The sequence below is a fragment of the Balaenoptera musculus genome, chromosome 6, assembly GCF_009873245.2.
Source record: "Balaenoptera musculus isolate JJ_BM4_2016_0621 chromosome 6, mBalMus1.pri.v3, whole genome shotgun sequence".
NCBI classification, from domain to species: domain Eukaryota; kingdom Metazoa; phylum Chordata; class Mammalia; order Artiodactyla; family Balaenopteridae; genus Balaenoptera; species Balaenoptera musculus.
This window is the reverse complement of record NC_045790.1, coordinates 27604143-27626740: the sequence shown is the minus strand read 5'-3', so window position 1 is coordinate 27626740 and position 22598 is coordinate 27604143. Positions and strand designations below refer to the sequence as shown.

The window sequence follows — 22598 nt, the reverse complement described above, 5'->3', positions numbered from 1 at the left end:
ATATGCACCCAACATAGGACACCTCAATACATAAGGCAACTGCTAACAGCTATAAAAGAGGAAATTGACAGTAACACAATAATAGTGGGGGACTTTAACGCCTCACTTACACCAATGGACAGATCATCCAAAATGAAAATAAATAAGGAAACACAAGCTTTAAAAGACACAATACACCAGATAGATTTAATTGATATTTATAGGACATTCCATCCAAAAACAGCAGATTACACGTTCTTCTCAAGTGCGCACGGAACATTCTCCAGGATAGATCACATCTTGGGTCACAAATCAAGCCTCAGTAAATTTAAGAAAATTGAAATCATATCAAGCATCTTTTCTGACCACAACGCTATGAGATTAGAAATGAATTACAGGGAAAAAAACGTCAAAAAGACAAACACATGGAGGCTAAACAATACGTTACTAAATAACCAAGAGATCACTGAAGAAATCAAAGAGGAAATCAAAAAATACCTAGAGACAAATGACAATGAAAACACGATGACCCAAAACCTATGGGATGCAGTGAAAGCAGTTCTAAGAGGGAAGTTTATAGCTATACAAGCCTACCTAAAGAAACAAGAAAAATCTCAAGTAAACAATCTAACCTTACACCTAAAGAAACTAGAGAAAAAAGAACAAACAAAACCCAAAGTTAGCAGAAGGAAAGAAATCATAAAGATCAGAGCAGAAATAAATGAAATAGAAACAAAGGAAACAATAGCAAAGATCAATAAAACTAAAAGCTGGTTCTTTGAGAAGATAAACAAAATTGATAAGCCATTAGCCAGACTCATCAAGAAAAAGAGGGAGAGGACTCAAATCAATAAAATCAGGAATGAAAAAGGAGAAGTTACAACAGACACCGCAGAAATACAAAGCATCCTAAGAGACTACTACAAGCAACTTTATGCCAATAAAATAGACAACCTGGAAGAAATGGACAAATTCTTAGAAAGGTATAAGCTTCCAAGACTGAACCAGGAAGAAACAGAAAATATGAACAGACCAATCACAAGTAATGAAATTGAAACTGTGATTATAAATCTTCCAACAAACAAAAGTCCAGGACCAGATGGCTTCACAGGTGAATTCTATCAAACATTTAGAGAAGAGCTAACACCTATCCTTCTCAAACTCTTCCAAAAAATTGCAGAGGAAGGAACACTCCCAAACTCATTCTATGAGGCCACCATCACCCTGATACCAAAACCAGACAAAGACACTACAAAAAAAGAAAATTACAGACCAATATCACTGATGAATATAGATTCAAAAATCCTCAATAAAATACTAGCAAACAGAATCCAACAACACATTAAAGGATCATACACCACGATCAAGTGGGATTTATCCCAGGGATGCAAGGATTCTTCAACATACGCAAATCAATCAATGTGATACACCATATTAACAAATTGAAGAATAAAAACCATATGATCATCTCAATAGATGCAGAAAAAGCTTTTGACAAAATTCAACACCCATTTATGATAAAAACTCTCCAGACAGTGGGCATAGAGGGAACCTACCTCAACATAATAAAGGCCATATATGACAAACCCACAGCAAACATCATTCTCAATGGTGAAAAACTGAAAGCATTTCCTCTAAGATCAGGAACGAGACAAGGATGTCCACTCTCACCACTATTATTCAACATAGTTCTGGAAGTCCTAGCCACGGCAATCAGAGAAGAAAAAGAAATAAAAGGAATACAAATTGGAAAAGAAGAAATAAAACTGTCACTGTTTGCGGATGACATGATACTATACATAGAGAATCCTAAAACTGCCACCAGAAAACTGCTAGAGCTAATTAATGAATATGGTAAAATTGCAGGATACAAAACTAATGCACAGAAATCTCTTGCATTCCTATACACTAATGATGAAAAATCTGAAAGAGAAATTATGGAAACACTCCCATTTACCATTGCAACAAAAAGAATAAAATACCTAGGAATAAACCTACCTAGGGAGACAACAGACCTGTATGCAGAAAACTATAAGACACTGATGAAAGAAATTAAAGATGATACCAACAGATGGAGAGATATACCATGTTCTTGGATTGGAAGAATCAACATTGTGAAAATGAGTATACTACCCAAAGCAATCTACAGATTCAATGCAATCCCTATCAAATTACCAATGGCATTTTTTACGGAGCTAGAACAAATCATCTTAAAATTTGTATGGAGACACAAAAGACTCCGAATAGCCAAAGCAGTCTTGAGGGAAAAAAATGGAGCTGAAGGAATCAGACTCCCTGACTTCACACTATACTACAAAACTACAGTAATCAAGACAATATGGTACTGGCACAAAAATAGAAACATAGATCAATGGAACAAGATAGAAAGCCCAGAGATAAACCCACGCACCTATGGTCAACTAATCTATGACAAAGGAGGCAAAGATATACAATGGAGAAAAGACAGTCTCTTCAATAAGTGGTGCTGGGAAAACTGGACAGCTACATGTAAAAGAATGAAATTAGAATACTCCCTAACACCATACACAAAAATAAACTCAAAATGGATTTGAGACCTACATATAAGACTGGGTACTATAAAACTCTTAGAGGAAAACATAGGAAGAACACTCTTTGACATAAATCACAGCAAGATCTTTTTTGATCCACCTCCTAGAGTAATGGAAATAAAAACAAAAATAAACAAATGGGACCTAATGAAACTTCAAAGCTTTTGCACAGCAAAGGAAACCATAAACAAGACGAAAAGACAACCCTCAGAATGGGAGAAAATTTTTGCAAATGAATCAACAGACAAAGGATTAATCTCCAAAATATATAAACAGCTCATTCAGCTCAATATTAAAGAAACAAACACCCCAATCCAGAAATGGGCAGAAGACCTAAATAGACATTTCTCTAAAGAAGACATACAGACAGCCATGAAGCACATGAAAAGCTGCTCAACATCACTAATTATTAGAGAAATGCAAATCAAAACTACAATGAGGTAACCTCACACCAGTTAGAATGGGCATCATCAGAAAATCTATAAACAACAAATGCTGGAGAGGGTGTGGAGAAAAGGGAACCCTCTTGCACTGTTGGTGGGAATGTAAATTGATACAGCCACTATGGAGAACAGTATGGAGGTTCCTTAAAAAACTAAAAATAGAATTACCATATGACCCAGCAATCCCACTACTGGGCATATACCCAGAGAAAACCGTAATTCAAAAAGACACATGCACCCGAATGTTCATTGCAGCACTATTTACAATAGCCAGGTCATGGAAGCAACCTAAATGCCCATCAACAGAAGAATGGATAAAGAAGTTGTGGTACATATATACAATGGAATATTACTCAGCCATAAAAAGGAACGAAATTGAGTCATTTGTTGAGACGTGGATGGATCTAGAGACTGTCATACAGAGTGAAGTAAGTCAGAAAGAGAAAAACAAACATCGTATATTAATGCATATATGTGGAACCTAGAAAAATGGTACAGATGAGCCAGTTTGCAGGGCAGAAGTTGAGACACAGATGTAGAGAACGGACATATGGACACCAAGGGGGGGAAACTGCGGTGGGGTGGGGATGGTGGTGTGCTGAATTGGGCGATTGGGATTGACATGTATACACTGATGTGCATAAAATTGATGACTAATAAGAACCTGCAGTATAAAAAAACAAACAAAACAACTAATACTAAACTTTCTTTGGGTTATGTGTATGGAAATATGTTAATATAAATGTTTCAGACATTACATGAAATTTCTAAAAATCTTATATGTTCTCGTATAATGTTATAAGTCATAATCCTAGTTATTACTTTAAAATGTATATCTCAGAAATAACTAATTTTCTTGTCAACTGCATTATTATGAACTTTCATCAAATCTTTAACTGTGGTCATTTTTAAGTCTTTTGTCATTTACAGACAGTTTTGGGTGTACTCTGATGCTTTTGCAAATATGTTCCTATAAAAGGGTTTCATCTTCAAGAAATTCATGGAAAAGTCTCTGACAAGTACAGGTTTCTGGTAACTGACTGTACTGCTGAACTGAATGAATAAGCATTTTCAGAACTCTAATGAACAACTGATGAACTCATAAAAGTGCTAACAAAAGATCAAGATGAAAAAAAAAATTAATTACATGGGACTGAGTGAACTGATGAGGATGAGTATAATTTTTGTGACTTTCTGTCTGAATTAAAAAAAAAAAATCCCACAAGGACTCAGAGGCAAAGAATATACAAATCAATTTTCACTGCAAAGTAAAGGAGCTGTTACAGTGGAGGATTACTGGACTGAATGTCAATATTATGACATAGTATGAGTGTGTTTCATGTTTGGTAATTGCAATCATTGTTGCTTTTGTTGTGGTCATCCAAAAAAAAAAAAGGAGGGGTGGGATAGGGAGGATGGGAGGGAGGCTTGAGAGGGAGGGGATATGGGGACATGTGTAGGCATATGGCTGATTCGCTTCGTTGTGCAACAGAAACTAACAGAGTATTGTGAAGCAATTATACTCCAATAAAGATCTACTAAAAAAAAAAAAGAACATTCTCTAACACCATATACAAAAATAAAATGAATTAAAGATCTAAATGTAAGACCAGATACTATAAAACTCCTAGAGGAAAACACAGGCAGAACACTCTTTGACATAAATCACAGCAATATTTTTCTGGATCTGCCTCCTACAGTAATGGAAATAAAAACAAAAATAAACAAATAGGACCTAACTAAACTTAAGAGCTTTTGCACAGCATAGGAAACCATAAACAAAATGAAAAGACAACCTACAGACTGGGAGAAAATATTTGCAAATGATACTACTGACAAGGGATTAATTTCCAAAATATACAAACAGCTCAAACCAAACAACCTAACCAAAAAATGGGCAGAAGACCTAAACAGACATTTCTCCAAAGAAGACATACAGATGGCTAACAGGCATATGAAAGATGTTCAATATCACTAATTATTAGAGAAATGCAAATCAAAACTACAATGAGGTATCACCTCACACCAGTCAGAATGGCTATCATCAAAATATCTACAAATAACAAATGCTGGAGAGGATGTGGAGAAAAGGGAACCCTCCTACACTGTTGGTGGGAATGTAAATTGGTGCAGCCACTATGGAGAACAGTATGGAGGTTCCTTAAAAAACTAAAAATAGAGCTCCCATATGATCTTGCAATCCCAATCCTGGGCATATATCTGGAGAAAACCATACTTCGAAAAGATACATGCACCCCAATGTTCATTGCAGCATTTTACAATAGCCAAGACATGGAAGCAACCTAAATTTCCATCAACTGATGAATGGATAAAGATGTGGTGTGTATGTATCTATATACATGCAATGGAATATTACTCAGCCACAAAAAAGAATGAAATCATGCCATTTGCAGCAACATGGATGGACCTAGAGATTATCATATTAAGAAAGAGAAAGACAAATATTATATGATATCACTTATATGTGTAATCTAAAAAGATGATACTAATGAACTTACTTACAGAAGAGATATAAACTCAAAGACGTAGAAAACAACTTATGGTTATCAAAGGGCAAAGGGGGGGAGGGATAAATTAGGAATTTGGGATTAACATATACACACCACAATATATAAAACAGATAAACAACAAGGACCTACTGTATAGCACAGGGAGCTATACTCAGTATCGTGTAATAACCTATAATGGAAAAGAATCTGATAAAGAATATATATACCGTATATATATGTATATGTATATACATTTGTATAACTGAATCACTTTGCTGTATACCTGAAACTAACACAACATTGAAAATCAACTATACTTCAATACATTTTTTTTAAATGCCAAAAAAAGTTCACCACAGTTAAAAACAGAAACAAATGCCTTTATGGCAAAAATTAAAAAAACATGAGCAAGGCAAAAATATGAAAAACTAGGAAAATTGTGCAACTTATATCACTGAAAAATAGCTATAAAGATATACTGGATATATTAATTAAAATCAGCACATCAACAGGAAAACAGTAAGAAATAAACAGTTCAATAAAAAAGAAATATAGGTGAATTACAAACAAAAAAGATGTTCCACCTCACTCATGAGAAGAGGCAAGTCTGTAAAACTAAACTTGAGTTATCATTTTTAATCACTTAGTAAAAATTCAAAAAGTTTGATGGCACCCTCTATTTGTAAGGTTGTGGAGAAGAAACACACACTCCTAGACTGTTGGCTCTACCTTAAATTACCTCCAGAATCCGACCACTTGAAAGCAACTAACACCCTTAAATGATCATCATTTATTGCTAGGATTACAGAAATAGCCTCCTATATTGTTCCTGCTTTCACTACTACCCCACTAGAGTTTATCTTCAAAATGTAGAGTTATTCTTTTAGACTGTAAGTCAAAACTATCCTCTTGACTCAAAAGAATAAAAATGAAAACCCTCAAAACCCCCCCATTGAGAGAGATAATGTGTTAATGTATTGGAAGACATTTTGATCAAGATGTTAATTCTCCCCAAATTGATCTATATTACAGATTCTATAGAGTCAGTGCAGTCAAAATCAAAATCTCAGCAGGCTTTCCTGAGATAGACAAGCCAATTTTCAAAACTTTCTATAGAGAAGCAAAGTACCTAGAATCTCCAAAACACTCCCAAAAAAGAACCAAGTTGGAAGACACATATTATCTGATTTCAAGAGTTACTATAAAGAGACACTCATCAAAGCAACGTGGTATTAGCAAAAGGATTAAGGTCATCAGATGTGAACAGAGTCCACATAGATATAGAGAATAGACTTGTGGTTGCCAAGGGAGAGGAGGGGTGGGGGGCGGAAGGATTGGGAATTTGAGATTAGCAGATGCAAGCTTTATATATAGGATGGATAAATAACAAGATCCTACTGTATAGCACAGGGTACTATATTCAATATCCTGTGATAAACCATAATGAAAATACAAAAAAGAATGTATATATATGTTTAACTCTGTCACTTTGCTGTACAGCAGAAATTAACACAACATTGTAAATCAACTATACTTCAAGAAAATTTTTAAAAAAATAAAAAAAAGAAGTGAACAGAATCCAGAAACAGACCCAAACATAGGTTGCTAGTTGATTTCCCTCAGAGGTGCCAATGCAATTCAATGGAGAAAGGATATTCTTGTCAACAAATGGTGCTGACAGGTGGGTATGCAAAGGTAGAAAGCACAAACATGGCAAGTGCATGTTCCTCTACTCCCAATTCCTCTACTCTATTCTGCCAGCACAGAATACTAAGACCCTCAGACACAGAAATTCTTAGTTTTAGATTGGGCCAACGAGAACATACTTTGTCCTTTTCTGATTGGCAAGCTTTATACTGAAATAAAATTTTAAAGTTGATCAAAAAAGGAAATTATTGATATAACAAAGATTTTGAAATCCTAAGAGAATACTATCAACAAGCTCATGAAAATACATTTAAAAACATAAATAGGGACTTCATTGGTGGTCTAGTGGGTAAGACTCTGCGCTCCCAATGCAAGGGGCCCAGGTTCAATCCCTGGTTGGGGAACTAGATCCCGCATGCATGCCACAACTAAGAGTCTGCATGCCACAACTAAAGATCCTGCATGCCACAACAAAGATCCAGCGTGTCACAACTAAGACCCTTCGCAGCCAAAATTAAAAAATAAATAAATAAAAACGAACAATTTTCTATGAAAACGTAATGAGGAAAGTTACACTAAAAAGAAAAATACAAATCCATCATAGACTTATGACCAATAAATTAATCAAAATCTTCAAGCAAAAAGTCTTCATACGGCCCTAATTTATAGGTGAGTTTCACAAAATCTACATGTAACACAATTTTCTCATCTAAATTATTATTAAAGAAAAGGAGCAGGAAAATGTCCCATTTCCTTTTATGAGACTATGACCATGATACTATAATTGGACACAGAAACAAGAAACTATAGTCTAATCCAACTTGTGGATACAAAAATAAAAATCCTAAATACAGTATTAGTAAAAAGTCCTAGGAAGATATGTAAGAAGCAACTTACCACACTTATTAGCAATTAGGGTCTACACAGGGATTTAAGTTAACATTAGAAAATCCATTACACTGTTTACAGTATTTATAGATTAAAGGAAATAAGCTATAGCTTTGCTCCAATAGATACACAAAATGTAATCAATGTAATTTAATGCACATTCATGACTAATGTGAAATCTTAGCAAACTGATACCTGGAGGCAACCTTCTTACCCTGAGAAAGGTAACCTACCAAAAGCTGACAGCAAACATCACAATTAATAGTAAAACAGTGTATATTATCCCTCAAGATTGACTTGGTCTATTTTTATTTCTCCTTTTCCATTTAATGCATGGATGCTTCTTAACCTTGTAAATCCATAAAAATGCAAAATGGGGAAAGAATAAAGAGCTCACCTGAGGTATGTTCATTTTCTGCTCTTGGGAGAGTAGAGAACTGTGGTTCAGCTGAGGGGACAGAAAGATGGGTGTCATGAGACATAACCTGTCTTATAGCTCCTAGATTCACCCCCCAAAATCTCAGCACCCTAGTTGGGGATCAGCTTCCTTATAGGCATAGGGCCCTCTCGGCCTTGAAAAGGCACTAGAGTGATCACATACAGGTGGCACCACCTGTCTTTGTGTGACTCTGAGATGACCATGAGGATTAAATCTGCAGTTTTTAACTGAGTGAATGTAAACTTTTCTCAATCGTTTTAAAAATAATGCATGTGTCCTAACACAAGTAAATAAAAACAACAGAAGATTAGCTGAATTAAATACACCAAAGGATAAGACACTATACTTTCATTAAAATTAACTTAGCAGAACAATACTCAGTATGCATCATTTATCTATTTTTCTTATTAATATTTACCCACTGGTATAAACAAACTACAGAAAGCCTAATAAAAGAGATGGGATGCCTTAAGGCAGGAAATTTTAATTGTTTCAGCCGTGATATATTTGTCAAAAGGCCCTTTTGATCAGATGCTTTTGGTGACCTACCTGTGAGAGGGCGAAGTGCACTGTTTTCCTCCTGATTCTGTCACAAACAAACTGGGTTTCCCTGGACAAGTCACTGAACTTTTCAGGTCCGATGTCTTTAAAGATTTCAAGAGAGTTAGAAATAGATGACCTTGGAAAACCCTTCATATATCATCATTCTGGGATCCTGTGAGGTCAGCATACCACTAGTGTCACATGTGGTGATAGACACATGTGACAGCAACACAGCATCTTTGGGGGGGGGGCATTTAAGGGGAGTGGAGACAGCATTTCCTCCCTCTGCCTAGTTACCCCTTACCCCCGGACCTCACCCTCACAAGCTCTCCAACAAAATGGCCTTTCCTGAACAGCCTGCCCCTGGACCAGTTCAGCTCACCTTGCTCTTCTCAGGCTGGCCCAAACCCCCACTGTCACATAGTCTGGTGGCTTCTGAAGGTGGGGTCATCACCAAGACTGGCTCATTCTGAGCAGGGAGATTAAGAACAGCTTCTGGAAAAAAAAAAAAAGAACGGCTTCTGATCTTGCAAATCTAGGATCTGCTCCTTTCTGGGCTCTTCTGTCTCTGCTCTGAGGCTCTGGAACAAGGTCTAAGGTCATAGGGGTGCTCTCTTCCAGGTAAGACTCCTGTTAACAGAGACTCCCTGCTTCCTACTTCACAAGGGTCACTTTGTTTCAAGGTAACTGGGACGTGGATCCAAGAAACAATTCATTTTAGGAGCAAAAGCCTAATTCTTGGAATTCATTATAATACCAGACTTAAAAGACAGACAGCCTAACAATGCAGAAGGGGCCAGGGACCTCTGTCTGCCCCAAGTGACCTGAAGAGACACTAGAAATCCCAGAATACATTTTGACACATGGTAGGATTCCATCTACATTCACTTTCCCTTATACTTCTGGGAACCAGGGACAGGCCTCTTCGCTAAGTGCCGTGAAGGCTACAATGACGGTATTAGGTAGGTGTGATATTTAGACAAAGCCTGAGGCTGTAAGTAAAGCACACCTGCCCTTGAATCTAAACTCCCTCACTACTAGCTTGTGACCTGACCACACCGTTCCACCAAACTGAGCCTCGGTTTTTGTTAAAGTGGTTGTGAGATAACATAAAGCCGTCCAAGGAAAAGAATAAAGTGTCTTCCAACTATAATAGCAGTTGTCACTTACTCTGTGCTAAGTATCTGGCACTTGTCTAAATGCTTTACAAGTGATGACTTAGATCTAAGTTTCAAAACAACGCCATGAAACAGTCATCATTAGTATCATTTTCATATGAAATACCTCTTACCCAGGTTCCTTCTGTAACCCTGCTTACAGGTGACAGACCTGTAATTTACCCGGGTCCTTCTGCTCCAGAGCTGGGGCGCTCATCGCAGACCCCTGGCCACCGTCAGCACTATAAATTCACTTTCCCCCCTGCCGCCGACATGGGCTTTTTTTCCCCTGTCGGGCTGCAGGCGGGGCCGAGCACACGGTCCCCACACACCCAGGCCTACACTGAGCACCTGCTCTTAACCGGACCAGCCCGACCTGCACCCCGGGAGCCCGAGGGCCGGGGTCACCCCCTACCGGCCTTCCCTAGGCTGAGGGCCCGCCCGGGCGCATACACCGGCGTTGGTGGGAGGGAGTCCCAAAGATTTTCCGCTTCCATCCCTAGGCACAAATGCACCCCTCTCAGCTGGTCCCCCCGCACTCTCACCCCAGGTGCGCACCCTTCACTTTCCGAGCCGACTTCCAGACTCCCAAACCTCTTCCCTGAAGTCCAGAGAAGACGAGGGAGGAGGCGGGGATACAGCCGCGCACGCGCAGAAGCAGCCCAGAAGCCCCTTCCCAGAGTGCCGCGCGGTAAAACAGAAGGATTCAAGACTACATTTCCCATAGACCTCCGCGTCCACTGCTGCGGTCACTCTTTAGGCATTTATGCATTCTAGAAAGCTGAAGGGCGATGTCTTAAAAGTATCCTGCTGAGCCTCTCAAGGATCCTGAAGAGAACGGGTTAAATATCAACTTAAATGCCAGATGCAAAGGGTGGTCCTCTATTGGCTCCCAATTGAAATAGCAGTTTTTTCATAAGTCATTTGGAGACAGTTGGAGAAACTTGAATATGGACTGGATATTGAAAATGTTAAAATTACCATTCCGTAGGTAAAGTGTGAAAAAATTTTGAGTTACGTAAGAAAATTGGTTTTGTAAAAAAAAAAGGCAGGACGATTGAGGTATTTAGGATTGAAATTATATAGCTGTAAAATTATAATTTTGTAATTTTTCAATTGGGACCTCTACACTGTTTCTATACAGCCAACAGACCCATTAACCCCTAAGCCCCGTGCTGGCACCCCTGGAGCCCAGTGTGGAGGTTCTACTGGAGGTCAAGGCAGTGCTGCAGGTATAGATGTATTGATATATAAGGAAGCTGTTAGTTTTTATGAATCAACATTGTTTTCGGATGAATTCTATTATTGTTTCAACAAATTTTGTTAATTAAATTACGTTGATCTTGGATTTCTGTGCACATAACAAGTTTGCTTGCTTTTTGCTAACATACGTAATTCTTTGTCATTCTTTAATAAATTACAAATAACAGCATTAAAATGCTGGTCAAACTGTATTAAATCAATATTACATTAAATCAATCATAATAGACTAACATAAATTTCACTAACAGAAAGAAAGTGGTCACTACATATGTTCATGGAACAAATATTTATTGAAAACTTGCTGTGCGATAGACATCATTCTAGATGCTGGGATAACAACATCAGGTAAAAGATATTAAATTCCCTATCCCCATGGAGTTTATGATCAGGGTTGTTGTCAGGGTCACCTAAAAAAACACGTGTCAGTTGTCAAGAAACAAAAGGACACTTGAGTTTAATAAACGGGGGCTCCAAAAACATGGGTAGGTTTGGTGAAGCATCCTGTAACTGATGATGGTAGGTAACCATTATCACCACCAGGCTTATAGTGAGGGTAAGTAATATTACCAGAGGCTGGCAGAAAAGGCTACACTTATGAGAGCTGTGGCCTTAGGAAGAGAAACATTGTAATGGCCATTACATGGCTCTGCACAGCCAGCCAAAGTTATAAATACACAAACCTCACTTGTTTTCTTCCCTCTAATGTCCTATCCTCTCTTAAGCATTTATAAACCCTATTCAGTACCTATTCCTAGAACTTCATCCACATCTGTCTCATCCAGACATCTTATTCCAGTCTTATTCTTGTCTAGCCCCCTTCTACCCGTCAACTCATTGAGCTTTGGACATGAATCAGTATAAATCTAAACTCAGGACACAGCTCTTCATCACAAAGTGAACTACTAAATATACCTCCTTAAAATTTGCCCCTGGGAAGATTTCTTATCACCACACATTTGAGAACCACTCCTAAGTGAGACTGTAATTGCAGTAGCCATAACTTCCAATGATGCTACCATACATTGTAGATCCAGTTTGAAGGAGATTCAACTGGTAGATGGCACAGGTCTCCCTTAGGGACTTTTGGGGAATGATTAATTGTATATACTTGTGACTAAGTTACAAGAAATTTTGTCAAAAGGACCCAGTCTCTCCTTTACTTGAAGCCTCTTGTCTATAAAGTAGGATGTATCAAGGACTGAGAAAGAGGATCTGAATCCCTGTTATGATGACTTGTGTTTTCTGCCCACAGACACAGAATTTCATATATTATAGGTATATATGTCAAGAAGTATCTTTGTAGGGTGCCCATCTATTCTATTTCACAGACTTCATTATTGAAGAGCCACCACCACAGATGTCTTCAGGTTACCACAAAAGATGGCTGCACGTCAAAAAAACTCAGAGAGTTTTAAAAAATATTTATCAGGATCTCATTAGAGAAATACATATTTCATTGGTATGAAATGCAGCATGGGCTGCTCCTGAGTCCATCGTGGGTATACTCATATTGATAAATTTGCCCCTATCTGAACATAATTCATCCCTCCTGGTTTAATACCCTAAGGATCCACCCAAATATATGCGACCAAGTTTCTGCTTGTACTACTGAGCAAGATCATGTTTTAAACATTGAAGTATAGTTGATTTACAATATTATATTAGTTTCAGGTATACAACATAGTGATTCGATATTTTTATAGATTATACTCCATTTAAAGTTATAAAATATTGGCTATATTCCCTGTGCTATACATTACAACCTTGTATCTTATTTATTTTATATCTAGTAGTTTGTATGTCTTAATCCCCTTCTCCTACATTGCCCCTCTGCTACACCTCTCCCATTAGTAACCACTGGTTAGTTCTCTGTATCTGTGAGTATGTTTCTGTTTTGTTATAGTCATTCGTTTACTTTTTAAAATTCCACGTATAAGTGAAAACACACAGTATTCGTCTTTCTCTGTATGACTTATTTCACTAAGCATAATAGCCTCCAGGTCCGTTCATGTTGTTGCAAATGGCAAAATTTCGTTCTTTTTTATGGCTGAGTAGTATTCCATTGTATATATACCACATCTTCTTTATCCATTCATCTGTTGGTGGACACTTAGGTTGCTTCCATATCTTGGCTATTGTAAATAACGCTGCTATGAACATGGGGGTGCACATATCTTTTCAAATTAGTGCTTTCATTTTTTTTCAGACACATATCCAGGAGCAGAATTGTTGGATCATACAGTAGCTCTGTTTTTATTTTTTTGAGGAACAGCCATACTGTTTTCCATAGTTACTGTACCAATTTACATTCTCATCAACAGTGTATGAGGGTTCCCTTATCTCCATATCCTTGCCAACATTTATTATATGTTATCTTTTTGATGATAGTTATTTAGACAGGTGTGAGGTAATATCTCATGGTGATTGATTTGCATTTATTAGTGATGCTGAGCATTTTTTCATGTGCCTGTTGGCCATCTGTGTCTTCTTTGGAAAAATGTCTATTCAGGTCTTCTTCCCATTTTAAAATAGGGCTTTTCTTTTTATGTTGAGTTGTATGAACTCTATATTAACCCTTTACTAGAAATATAATTTGCAAATACCTTCTCTCATTCAGTAGGTTGCCTTTTTGTTCTGTTGATGGTTTCTTTCTCTGTTCAAAAGCCTTTAAGTTTGATTAGGTCCCATTTTTGCTTTTGTTTCCTTTGCTTTAGGAGACAGATCAAAAAAATATATTGCTAAGACTTATCTTAAAGAGTGTACTTCTGACGTTTTCTTCTAGGAGTGTTATGATTTCCAGTCCTATGTTTAGGTCTTTAATCAATTTTGAGTTTATTTTTGTATATGGTGTGAGAAAATGTTCTAATGTCAATATTTACATGTAGCTGTCCAGTTTTCCCAGCACCACTTATTGAAGAGACTGTCTTTTCCCCATTGTATATTTTTGCCTCCTTTGTCATAGAATAATTGACCTTAAGTGCGTGGGTTTATTTCTGAACACTTCATTTTGTTGCATTGATCTACGTGTCTGTTTTGTGCCAGTACCATACTGTTTTGATGACTGTAGCTTGGTAGTAAAGTCTGAAGTCAGGGAGCATTATTCCTTCAGTTCTGTTCTTCTTTCTCAAGGTTGTTTTGGCCATTCGAGGTCTTTTGTGTTCCACACAAATTTTAGGATTATTTATTCTACTTCTATGAAAAATTTCATGGATATTTTATCTGTAGATTGTTTTAGGTAGTATGGACATTTTAACAATATTAATTCTTCTGATCCACAAATATTGGACATCTTTCCATTTATTTGCTTCCTATTCAGTTTCCTTCATTAATGTCTTATAGTTTCCAGAGTTAGGTCTTTGACCTCCTTGGTTAAGTTTATGCCTAAAAGATATGTTATTCATTTTGATGAAATTGTTAATGGGAATGCTTTTTTGCTTTCTCTTTCTGATAGTTCATTATTAGTGTACAGAAAGCAACAGATTTCTGTACATTGATCCTGTATCCTGCAACTTTTCTAAATTTATTTATTAGTTCTAGTAGTTTTTTTGGTAGAAACTTTAGGGTTTTCTAAATATAGTATCATGTCATCTGCAAATAGTGATAGTTTTCTTCCCTTCTAATTTGGATGCCTTTTATTTCCTTTTCTTGCCTGATTGCTGTGGCTAGGACTTCCAACACTATGTTAAATAGAAGTGTCAAGTGGGCATTCATTCTTATTCCTGATTTTAGAAGAAAAGTTTTCAGTTTTTCACCACTGAGTATTATGCTAGCTGTGAGCTTATCATATATGGCCTTTATTATGTTGAGATATGTTCCCTCTATACCAATTTGTTTAGAGTTTATCATGAATGAGTGTTGAATTTCATCAAATGTTTTTCTCCATCTATTGAGATGATCATGTGATTTATATCCTTTTTTTTTAAATATAGTGTATCACATTGGTTTATTTGCAGATATTGAACCATCTTTGTATCCCTGGAATAAATTCCTCTGATCATGGTGTATGATCCTTTTAATGTATTGTCAAATTTGGTTTGCTAATATTTCATTTTGCATCTATGTTCATCAATGATATTGACCTGTAATTTTCTTTTTTGTCTGGTTTTTGTATCAGAGTAATTGTGGCCTCATAGAATGAGTTTGGGAATGTTCCTTCCTCTTCAACTTTTTGGAATAGTTTGAGAAGGATAGGTATTCACTCTTATTTTTATGTTTGGTAGAAGTCCCCTGTGAAGCTGTTCTGTCCTGGGATTTTGTTTTTTGGGGAGTTTTTTGATTACTGATTTAATTTCAATACTAGTAATCAGTCTGATGAGATTATCTATTTCTTCCTGATTCAGTCTTGGAAGATTGTATGTTTCTACGAATTTATTCATTTCTTCCAGGTTGTCCAATTTGTTGGCATATAACTGTTTGTAGTACTCTAAGGATTTTTTTTGTATTTTTGTGATATTTGTTTCATTTCTTATTTTGTTTATTTGGGTCCTCTCTCTTATTTTCTTAATGAGACTGGATAAAGGCTTATCTATTTTTTTTAGCTTTTTAAAAAACCAAAAACCAATACTTGGTTTCATTGATCTTTTCTGTTGTTGCTGTTGTTATTTTTTTGTCTCTGTTTTATTTATTTCTGCTATGATCGTTATTATTTCCTTCCTTCTCCTAACTTTGGGCTTTGTTCTTCTTCTTCTAATTCGTTTAGATGGTAGCTTAGGTTGTTTATTTGATATTTTTCTTATTTCTTGAGGTAAGCCTATATTGCTATAAACTTCCCTCTTAGAATTGCTTCTGGAAAGTTGCATTTAATTTTCATTTGTCTCAAGATATTTTCTGATTTGCTCTTTGTTTGTTGACCCATTGGTTTTTTAATAGCATGTTGTCTAATCTCCATGTGTTTGTGTTTTTTCCACTTTTCTTCCTGTAATTGATTACTAGTTTCATACCGCTGTAGTCAGAAATGATGTTTGGTAAAATTTCTATCTTCTTTAATTTGTTGAGACTTGTTTTGCAGCCTATCATGTGATCTATCCTGGAGAATGTTCCACATGCATTTGAAAATATTGTGTATTATGTTTTTATTGGGGATGGAATGTCCTGTAGATATCTATTAATTCCGACTGGTCTAATATGTCATTTAAGGCCACTGTTTCTGTATTGACTTTCTGTCTGGATGATCTGTTCAATGATGTAAGTTGGTGTTAAATTCCCCTACTATTATCATATTATTGTAAATTTCTCCCTTTTATGTCTGTTAATATTTGCCTTATATATTTAGGTGTTCCTATATTAGGTGCACATATGTTTACAAATATTATATCCTCTTCTTGTATTGATCCCTGTATCATTAAACATGCCTTTCTGGGCTTCCCTGGTGGTGCAGTGGTTGGGAATCCGCCTGCCAATGCAGGGGACACAGGTTTGATCCCTGGCCCAGGAAGATCCCACATGCCGCGGAGCAACTAAGCCCGGGTGCCACAACTACTGAGCCTGCTCTCTAGAGCCCGTGTGTCACAACAACTGAAGCCCACGTGCCTAGAGCCCATGCCCTGCAACAAGAGAAACCACGACAATGAGAAGCCTGCACACCACTCGCTGCAACTAGAGAAAGCCCGCACACAGCAACAAAGACCCAACACAGCCAAAAATAAAAACAAACAAATAAATAAATTTATTAAAAAAATAATGCCCTTCTTTGTCTTTTGTGATAGACTTTGTTTTAAAGTCTACTTTATCTGATATGAGTATTGCTACTCCTGCTTTCTTGTCATTTCCATTTGCATGAGATAGCTTTTTCCATCCCCTCACTTCCAATCTTTGTGTGTCTTTAGCTCTGAAGTGAGTCTCTTATAGGCAGCATGTAGATGGATTTTGTTTTTTTCATCCAATCCACTACCCTGTGTATTTTGATTGCAGCATTTAGCATTGAGAAAGATCTTGAGTTCCTTTTGTGTGTGTGTGTGTTTGTGTGTTTTCTGGATTACACCTTGCAATTTTCCCTCCAAGCATAGTTGGTTTTTAAATTCCCATTATGCACCTGGAGTCAGTAAGGGAGGTTGTACAGGCAGGCCCTGAAGACAGTGTGCAATCCCCTAAAAGAGGGATGGGTTATATTAGGATCACTCCTTAGTATTAGGTGAGAAAGAAATGAGAGTGCCACTGTTAGAAGTCAGTTAATCACTTCTTTTTCATATCTGCTCACAAGCAGTAACTTTTAGTCAACCTTAGAGGCCTTAAAATTTCAGAGAGCATTTCAGGTACAACAAACCTGAACTGCCTCACAAGCTTCAAGTGTCTAATTTGCCAGGTAAGGTGTACAGAGCAGAGAATATCTGCTCTGACCAACTAGTAGCAGATGCTTGGCCATATCCTTTTCCTCTGATAATAACATTAGGCTTCCTGGATGCTTGGTAAATCCGCCTAAGTGAAGATCTTCACCTTGATCTTGACCTCACATTGAGTCCATCCTAGTAGGGTTTGGGGGAGAAGGTGTATTTATTTGGCATCCATCCTCCTATGTGTAGAATTTTATAAAAGATTCAGAAGTATAATGTCCCTCTTGAAGATATTCTTATATTCAAGCCTTGTCAGAATGAATACTTAAAATAATTTCCATCTATTGAGAGCCCAAATATATTGGATCACTTTTTAAACTGTTCAGTCACTTCCATCTAGGAATTGTCCCCCTCCATTTTGGTCACTATAGGTTAGCTTTGTCTTCTGTAGTGTTTCATGCAAAAGGAATCATATGGTGCATACTCTTCTGTATGTCTTTTTTTTTTTTTCCACTCAGGATAATGATTTTGAGATTCATCTAATAGTTGCGTACCAGCAATGTAAAAACTGTCTCACATGGGGAGAAAAAACTGCTTATGAGATCAAGGTGTACTCATCATGCTCAATGTATTCAGGCTATGTCTGAATCCAAAGACATGTAGTAATTCCAATTTCAAGGTCCCTAGACTTTTGCACTAAATGTATCAAGTTTCAGCTAATATACTTCCTCAAATTGTGAATCCAATAGTTATTGTTATTTTTTGAAGAATAATGGCCCAAACTTCCTAACTTTGATGAAAACTGTTAATTTATTCATCCAAGAAGCTTAATGAATCCTAAGTAGAATAAATACAAAGAGATGTGTACCCAGACACACTGTAGTCAAAATGTTGAAAGCCACACACAAAGAGAAAAGTCTTAAAAGTAGCAAGAGAAAAACAACTTAATACATACTGGAGAGCATCACTATAAAAAAAGCCTAGCTTATCACCAGAGAAAATGGACCCAAGAAGGCAGTGGAATAACATATTCAAAATACTGAAAGAAAAACTGCTAATGAAGAATTTTTTATCCAGCAAAACTATCCACCAGTTATAAAGGTGAAATAAGGACATTTCTGAATTTTAAAAGGCTGGGAGAATTCCTTGCTATCAGAACTGATTTATGACAAATACTAAAGTAAATTCTTTGGGCTAGAAGAAAATGACATTAGATACTAGCACAAATCAACAGGAAAAAATGAAAAGTACCAGGAGTAATAAATATCTAGATTAAGAATAAAAGAATTTATAAATATATATTCTCATTTCTTCTATTAAATTCTTTAAAATGCATAAGATTGTATAAAGAAATAATTATAACACTGTATTGTTGGTTTGTAAGGCATATGGATGTAATATATATTAAAACAATTACTCAAGAAGGGAAAAGAATAGAGTTATATTGTAGAAAACATTCTATGTTTCATGGGAATTCAGTTAACATTATTTTGAAATAGACTGCAATAAGTTAAGATGTATATTGGAATACGAAGTTCAGACACTAGGAAAATAATTCAAAAATGTAGTAAAAATCAATAAAAGAATTAAAATAATGTACTAAAATATTTTACACAAAAGAAGTCATTAAAGGAAAAACAGAGGAACAAAGAAGACTGAAAACAGAAGACAAATAGCAAAATGGCAAATGTAACTCTGACCCTATCAATAACTGCACTAAATGTAAATAGTCGAAACAACTCAATTAGAAAACAGAGATTGACAAAATGGATAATATAGCAAGATCCAACTATACACAAGCTACAAAAGACATATCTTTGATTTAAAGACACATATTCATTGAAAGTAGAAGTTTGGAAAAGATACGTTATGCAAGTAGTAACCTGCTGAAGTGGTTGTATTAATACTAGACAAGGTAGATTTTAAAACAAGAAATATTACTAGAGATAAAGAGGGACAAATCCAAATGATAAAATGTCAATAAAATTATAAATGTATACAAATATAATAACAGAACTTCAAAATACATGAAGCAATATCTGATAGAAACGAAAGGAGAAATAGACAATACAACAATAATAGTTGGGAATTTCAATTTCCTAATGTCCACAAATAATAGAAAAAAAAAGAAACAAAATCAGCCAGGTTATAGAAGAAAGGCCTGGAAAACACTATCAACCAAAGTAACTTAAGTGACATATATAAAATGCTCCATTCAATAAATACAGAATACACATTCTTTTCAACAGCACATGGAACATTCTCTAGGATAGACCATGTATTCAGCCATAAACAAATATCAATAAATTAAACAGGAATGAAATAATATAAATATGTTCTCCAACCACAGTGGAATGTGTAATATCAAGAACAGAGTATATCTGGGATATCCACAAATATTTGGAAATTAAATGACACATATCTGAATAACACATAAGTCAAAAAATAAATTGGAAGGAAAACTAGAAAGTATTTTGAAGTAAATGAAAATTTTAAATAGTATATCAAAATGTATGGGATGTGCCTAAAGCAGTGCTTAGAAAGAAATTTATACTGTTAAACACCTGTAGTGGAAGAGAAGTCTCATATCAATAACCTAGGTTTCTACCCCAAGACACTAAAAAAGAAGAAACCATGCAAAAGAAAGGAAATAATAAAGGTTAGAACACATGTCAACAAAATACAAAACACAAAAATCAATAAAACCAGAATTTTGTCAATCTGGCTCTTTAAAAGATCAAAAAAATTGACAATCCTTTAGCTAGCATTCCAAGCAAGAATTTACCAAAACAAGAAATTTAAATACAGAAATTAAAGGAGTATGAGAAATATTATGAACAACTTTATGCTACAAATTAGATGTTTTATAAGATACAGACAAATACTTAGATCCAAATTTCCAAAACTGACTCAAAAAGAAATAGAAAATCTCAATAGATCTATAACAAATAATAAATTAAATTAGTAATTAAAATCCTTTCAGGAAATAAAAGCCCAGATTCAGATGAATCAACTGGTGAATTCCACTGAATATTAAAGGAAGAAATAATCTCAATCCCTCACCATCTATTCCAGAAAATGTAGAAAAGAGAGAGCATGTCTCACATCATTCTATTAGGCCAGTTTCATCTTGATATCAAAGGCAAATGAAGACATCACATGCAAAGAAAAGACTGATATCCCTCATGAATATAGATGAAAAAATCCTTAACAATATATTATTAAGCCAGAGTAATGTCACCAAGATGGTGGAGTAGGAGACTTCAGCCTCCATCCCCCAACAAAGATCAACAATTAGACATCTCTCCATGAACAAAAAGAGTGCTGGAGTGCACTTAAGAAACTTCAGCAACACAGTGGAACAAAGCAATTGAAAATAACTGCACAAAAAGGGAAAGAAGAACAGCTTCATTTTGCCTACACCACCCTGTCTTCCAAGCTGGCACTGCTCAGTGCCAAGAGAAAACTCCCCAGCTAGAAACCATTCTCCTTGGAGGGAAAGGGAGAGTGGAGTGAGTGACCAGCTTCCCAGCCTTTCAGGACACACAAAAAGCATTTGATTCAGTTTCACCTTCCCAGAGACTGGCAAAGCTGAGATGTACAGAGATGGCTAGGAGCAAGGAAGAAAAGTAAGATTTACTAATATCAACATATATTGAGAGCAACCTCAGTTCTTTGACCTCGGCAGCTTCCATCATAGAAGAAACAGCCACTTCAAACCCCCAGATTTCACTGATTTTTGCCTCACGGGTATTCACTTTAGTAGATGCCAGCCACCTGAGTCCCTCCTTGCTCCCCATCCCCATTTCCACTGGAACCTGGGACCCATGCTGGCAACCAGTCCAGGCCTCTGCAGCTGCGTGAGTACGAAATGCCAGTATAGACCCTGGTGGATGACCCCTACCACTTCAATCTTTGTACTTGCACACCACTGGTCTCCATTGCTGTGTGTGCACCCATAGGAGGATCTTACAGCCAAGGAAGTACACTCCAATAGCCAAGGGCCCCACAGCTACTTGTGGGCCTGGACCCAGCCCTGTCTCCTGTCACTGGCTTACACCACTGGGGTCCTCTGCAGCTAGCCACTTCAGCTGTGCATCTGCACGTCCCCAGTCTGACCCCTGACCCTGGCCTCCACTGCCATGTGTATGCCTGTGAGGAGACTGTGCAGTCACAGAAGTGCATGCCAGAGCCCCTGTAGCTTCTTGTGGGCCTGCATCTGTCCCTCTCTTCTATAATTGACCAGCACCACTCAGCTCACCTGCAGTTAACCCCTTGGGCTGTATATTTGTATGCCCTTGGCCTGACTCCCAACACCGGCCTCCACTGCCATGCACCTGTAGTGAGAACCAGCAGCCATGGTGGTGCATGCCAACAGCCATGGCCCCCAGAGCTTCCAGGGTGCCTGCAGTTGGCCTCGACCCTTACCCTGGCCCCCACTACTATAAGTGTGTTTGTAACTGGCTCTGACACTATGCAGGCACCCACAGCTACCCCTGCAGCTGAGCATGTATACACCACTGGCTCTGGCTACCACCATTGCCTGCCCTGGTCCCTAGCTGTTGGAACTGGAGGTGCCTGTGAGGACCTTAATAGCCTTAGAAGCCTCTGTAGACTCCCTGCAGTGCTCACCAGGGATCACACAGTTGTTGATCATGCCAAGGACTTGGTGGCCTGAAAAATGAGTCAGCACGCCCTGCCAAAACTGGAACCACCACATGCCCTTGCACTTGGCACTCTGCATCACTAGATCAAGGGTCACTACAAGCTCCAGCATATCCCCACCCCTAGGTAAAGGTCTTTTCTTACCAAAGTCAGTCCATAAAGTCAGGAAGAAGTGACTGTTTCTTCAAATGTACAGATACCTACACAAGGCTAGAGGGATCATGA

At 37.1% G+C, this 22598-nt stretch overlaps 1 protein-coding gene across 1 annotated transcript in view; it reads right to left on the bottom strand.

The window, feature by feature from the left end:
- LOC118897346 (zinc finger protein 782-like) overlaps positions 1–10812 on the bottom strand; it is a 60024-nt gene extending 49212 nt beyond the window's left edge. The window contains exons 1-3 of the mRNA XM_036856470.1: positions 10735–10812; positions 9402–9514; positions 8435–8485 (exon numbers count right to left, since the gene is read on the bottom strand). Of these exons, the coding sequence (XP_036712365.1) occupies positions 8435–8485; positions 9402–9470 (120 nt within the window). The 5' untranslated portion in view covers positions 9471–9514; positions 10735–10812. The remainder of the gene's footprint in view (positions 1–8434; positions 8486–9401; positions 9515–10734) is intronic.
- Between the last annotated feature and the right edge of the window lie 11786 nt (positions 10813–22598).